The sequence below is a fragment of the Tupaia chinensis genome, unplaced genomic scaffold, assembly GCF_000334495.1.
Source record: "Tupaia chinensis unplaced genomic scaffold, TupChi_1.0 Scaffold143624_1, whole genome shotgun sequence".
Classification (NCBI taxonomy): Eukaryota; Metazoa; Chordata; class Mammalia; order Scandentia; family Tupaiidae; genus Tupaia; species Tupaia belangeri.
In genome coordinates this window covers 771,566-776,012 of record NW_006203472.1, presented here as the reverse complement: position 1 = coordinate 776,012, position 4,447 = coordinate 771,566, and the positions used below count along the sequence as shown (strand labels likewise).

Genomic DNA, 4,447 nt, shown 5'->3' with positions numbered 1-4,447 from the left:
AATTTCTTTTTTTTTTTTTTTTTTTTTTTTGAGAAGTTTTTGCTATAGGGCACTGCGCTTGCTAGAAAGAGAGAGAGACAGAGACACAGAAACCGAGAAATCCCCCCCAGGGGGGATGGCCACTCCGCAATCCCTTCTCCTCCATTCTCCTCTCGGGATCTTGGGCACGCACGCACCCTCGCCTGGCGTTGAGTTTAAGCCACTGGGCCCGGGACTCGAACTGCGGTCGACTACATGGGAGTCCAGTAACATAGCCGTTATGCCAACTGCTGGTTCCACCAGCAGCTATTTCTGTACCTATCTCGTTTAGGAATTTATTTTCTTTTCCAACTTATGCCCCTGTAAACTTGGGCATTCGGCTCACTACCTCCCATGAGGCAGGCCATGGTATTGGGACATGTCAAAGGCTAGGGACAGGCTCTGGACTCAGAACAGAGGTGGCTGTACCCAGGGCTGTGGAGGGCACGGCGTCCCCTCCTTCACCTCCCAGCACACCTGTGGTCTTGGGGCGGTCTGTGTCTTCTGAGTAGAGTTGGTTGGCTCCAAAGCATGTGGCTTGAGTTTCTTCATTGTGAAGGCAGAAGAGCGTGGGTGTGCAGGAGAGGCCTGGGTGCTTGGGTGTTAGGGGGTCCTCTCCCTCCCTGGGGCTGCAGCGTGGCCTCATAGGGACGATGTGCAGCCCAGGCCCCTCTCCATTTCCAGCTGGGGTGCTGCTAAGACCAGGCTTCCCAGAGCTGGAGCGAGGACCCCCAGAGCCCACCTTCAGCCAGGACGCCAGCACTGGTTCTTGGGTTCTTTTTATTAGGGGAAGGGGCTGGTGTCTGGCCCTAGGCAGGCTGGTCCAGCTCCATGAGGAAGTGCTCGATGGCCTCGTAGAGGCTGTTGGTGCTGCACAGGCTGAGGCTGAGGCTGAGGCCGAGGCTGCTGCTGTCCAGGGAGGACACGCCTTCACGCTGCACACCTTCCAGGTACAGCCGGCACAGCCACGGCTCCAGCTATGGACAAGGGCATCTGTCAGGGGCCTAGGCATTTTGGATTCTGGGGTGCCATCACCGGGGCCTGGACCTCACCTTCACCAGGACCAGGCTCTTCTCCTTGGGCCTCCTGGCTGACAAGTCCTGCCCAAAGCCCAGGTAGATGGTGTAGTGTGGGGAGCCCTGGCGCCGCCGTGCCCGGAACTCTCCCAGCTCTGCATAAAGGGGCTCTGGTCAGCACTAGGCAAGCAGGTACCTCCCAGGGGTGGAGCAGCCCAGGGACAGCCCCCCACTGCCCCCGAGCAGCCGCCTCACCGACCTTGGAAGAAAGTGCCGAAGTTGAAGATTGGGGTGTCAAGGTTCCGCTGCAGCAGACTGGCGGGGGTGGAGGGGCTGGCAGAGCCCAGTGGGCCTCCCACTTCCCAGTACACCTTGCACTTGCCCATGCGCCGGGCCCACAGCCCTGGCCCCCGCAACTCCAGCTGCAGGCCGGGGGCCACATGCCGCAGCAGCTCCTCGGTGTAGCGCAGCTGCTTCTGGTCAGGGAGTTCCGCGGGGCTGGGGAACACCACGTGCTGGGGCTCTGTGGCCTGCCGAGCTGGGCCAGGGGCGCCGTACAGGAACAGGCAGCTGGGGCGCCCCACCACTTCCTGCAGCACCGTGCGGCCTTTGTACATGATGGTCACGTCCAGGACCCCCAGGCTGGGCTCTGTGGACCAGGCTGTGAGCAATGGGGAATGGGGGTACAGGCTGCCCCTCACCCCACTCCTGGGCCCACTCACCTCCCATTGGGGTGCAGGTAGTAGGGACGGGTTCTGCGTGGGCTTCCACCTCGAGCAAGGGCTCCATGGCTGGACTCTGGCCTGCCCCTGGGGAGGAGAGCCACACTGATACCTGGCCTCTGCTCTCCTCATGCCATTGGAGCCTGGGTGCTAGGGCTGAGGCTGGAGACAGCCTCCACTGCCCATGCCCATGCAGAGGGGCCGAGTGGGGCACTGCTCTGCAGTGGGCTGCCAGAGGGCCCAGCTGTGGCCAGCTGTTCTGGGCCCTCTCGTGGTGCCCCTGCATCCTGCTCATGTGGAAGCCCTGGTGCAGTCCCGCTCCCCCTCCCCAGGGGCCACCCCTCCCCGGGCACTACCCCCTGCAGGGCAGTACCCCCTGCAGGGCAGTACACTCTGCAGGGCCCCCACCCTCGGCCAGCTTCTGCCCTCACCAAGAACCTGTGAGGAGCTGGGGTCTACCACCCATGTGGCTTCCAGCAGATGGCCACCCAGGTGACTCTGCTGTACAGCCTGGATCAAGATGTCCTCCGAGTCAGCAGTTGGGGCAGAAAGAGAGCTCAGCGCTCTGGGCTCAGCATCGCTGTCCAGGATTGGCCCTGGGAGTCCACCCTGCAGGGTACACAGAGCAGCACGGGCAGCCCCCAGGCCCCAGGGACAAGTGCCAGCCCCGACCCAGGGCACCCAGGAGAAGGGTGGCTGCAGAGATTACCTGTGTAGGTGGGGCACCGTGGAGGGCCTCTTCCTCCTCTCTGTCAAGGCCTGGGCCTTCTGAGGGAGAAGGTGGGAGGGCGTTAGGGCTGGGGGTGCCTGGGTGCCCCTTGGGATTCCTTCGGTACAGTAACCTGCAGCTTCCCCTCCCTGGGCCTGCTCACAGCTGTGCATGGTGTGGGGCGGGCCTGCTGCCGCCTCTGCCAGGCTTTTTTTTTTTTTTTTAAGGTCTTTGCTTAGGGTATATGCACTCCCTGCAGAGAAACTGAGGGGATGTGAGAAATTACCCCGGGACAGATGACCACTACGCAGTCTCCTTTTCTCTATACGCCTGGGATTGGGGGCACACACACGCAGTGATTTTCAAGGCACCAGGTCCAGGACTTGAAAGGCTGTTAGCCATATCCGAGTCTAGCACCTCGACCACTGCCATCACCTGCCGCCTGCCCCTTCCCACCACTTTTATTAGAGGGAGATTTTTTGCTTGCAGAGACAGAAAGTGAGAAATCACTAGGGGGTGGCTATGCCACACCCCTTCTCCATTCCGCACACAAGCCTGGCTTGTGTTGAGTTCCAAGCCGCTGGTCTGGCACTCGAACCCTGGTGGACTACAGGGCAACCTAGAGATGTAACCATTTTACCATCTGCTGGCTCCACCCCCCCCCCCCAAAAAAAAAAAAAACCCTAAGCCCGACCAAGAAGTGCCTGAGACAGGAGCGCCAAGTCCTGCTGCAGGGCTGCCCCCTGCGGTCCCTGTCAGCTCCTCACCTCTCCACTCCAGGTCCGGGTTCAGCCCGTACACCTTGTGGGGATCGACCGGGTCCCCTGAGTTGTCTTTAAGCATCACAAAGCGTTTGGTGCTGTGCAGTGCACAGCGGAAGTTCGTCTTCCAGCCTGCACGCTCTGCAGCCTCGGCCGGCAGCGGGTCACCTCCACTGCTGCTGGGCGGCCACCTGCCGCGAGCCACTGCCCAGGCCTAGGGAGAGGGAGCCAAGGACAGATATGGGCCCCCAGGGCCGAACTTGCGGTCCTAAGTAGGCCTTGCCATTTGGGATGGGCCAGAGCTCCCACCTTGAAGATGCGCGCATCAGCCTCTCCCAGATCTTTGCGCCCAAAGTGCTTCCAAGGCACGCGGAAGCGAGTGCGCGCCTCGTCCAGCCACCGCAGCCCCTCGTAGCAGCCGCTGCTGATCTGGCACAGGAGCCACTCTCCGAACAGCACCCGCGGGGCCCCCCTGCGGGCAGAGCAGGGCACAGGGTCAGGGCCGCGGCAGGGGTCCAGCCGCGCGGCCAGGACCGGCTCCGGACCGGAGCACCGGCAGAGCTCACCTCCCCTGAGCCAGGGCCATGTTCTCGGCGCTGCTTGCTGCGCGGACGGGGCAGTGGGCAGGGCAGGGGGTGGGATGCTGCCGCAGGTGAGGTAAGGGGGCTCTTCGTGTGTCACTAGAGGTGTCAGGTTGTGGCCACAGGTGTCAGCGTGACCAGGTGTCACAGATGTGACCCGGGTGTTGAGGGTCACAGGTGTGACGTAGGGCTTGTAGCCACCGATGTCGTCTAGGTGTGGATTGGCAAAGGTGGCTACAGCTGCGACTGCAGATGCGGTGGGCACGCACACGTGAAGTCACAGGTGTTGAGCCAGCGTCCAGGCCTGGACAGGCAGCCGCAAGCTGGACCCTGCGGAGACACGACCGGGAATGACCGCGTGGAAGAGGCAGGCCCAGGAGGCGCCTCGGGGAAAGCGAAACCGTGTCCCCAGAAAACGAAACCTAAAAAGCGCGATGACGGCTGCATTCCCCAGCCCCGCCGCCTCCCAGTCCTCGTCCTCCGAGCGTTCCCTTGCGCACCTACCCGACCCCACTTCCACGGCTCTGGGCTCCGGACCCTCCCTCCCCGGCCTCACCCCCGGGCGCCCCCACGTCCGCACTCCGCCCCTCCACACTCCGCGGCCGGTCCGTGCAGCGATCAAGAGGATCTGCACGGGACG

The 4,447-nt window shown here is 62.6% G+C and overlaps 1 protein-coding gene across 1 annotated transcript; it reads right to left on the bottom strand.

Moving 5' to 3' along the window:
• Positions 1-300: 300 nt before the first annotated feature.
• IRF7 (interferon regulatory factor 7) lies at positions 301-4,168 on the bottom strand. Its single transcript, XM_006164434.3, has 9 exons — positions 3,793-4,168; positions 3,536-3,698; positions 3,233-3,440; positions 2,466-2,524; positions 2,188-2,365; positions 1,757-1,843; positions 1,294-1,683; positions 1,071-1,189; positions 301-995 (listed from the first exon to the last, which is right to left on the bottom strand). The coding sequence occupies exons 1-9, from the start codon at positions 3,810-3,812 to the stop codon at positions 828-830; spliced, it is 1,392 nt and encodes a 463-aa protein (XP_006164496.1). The 5' UTR covers positions 3,813-4,168; the 3' UTR covers positions 301-827.
• Between the last annotated feature and the right edge of the window lie 279 nt (positions 4,169-4,447).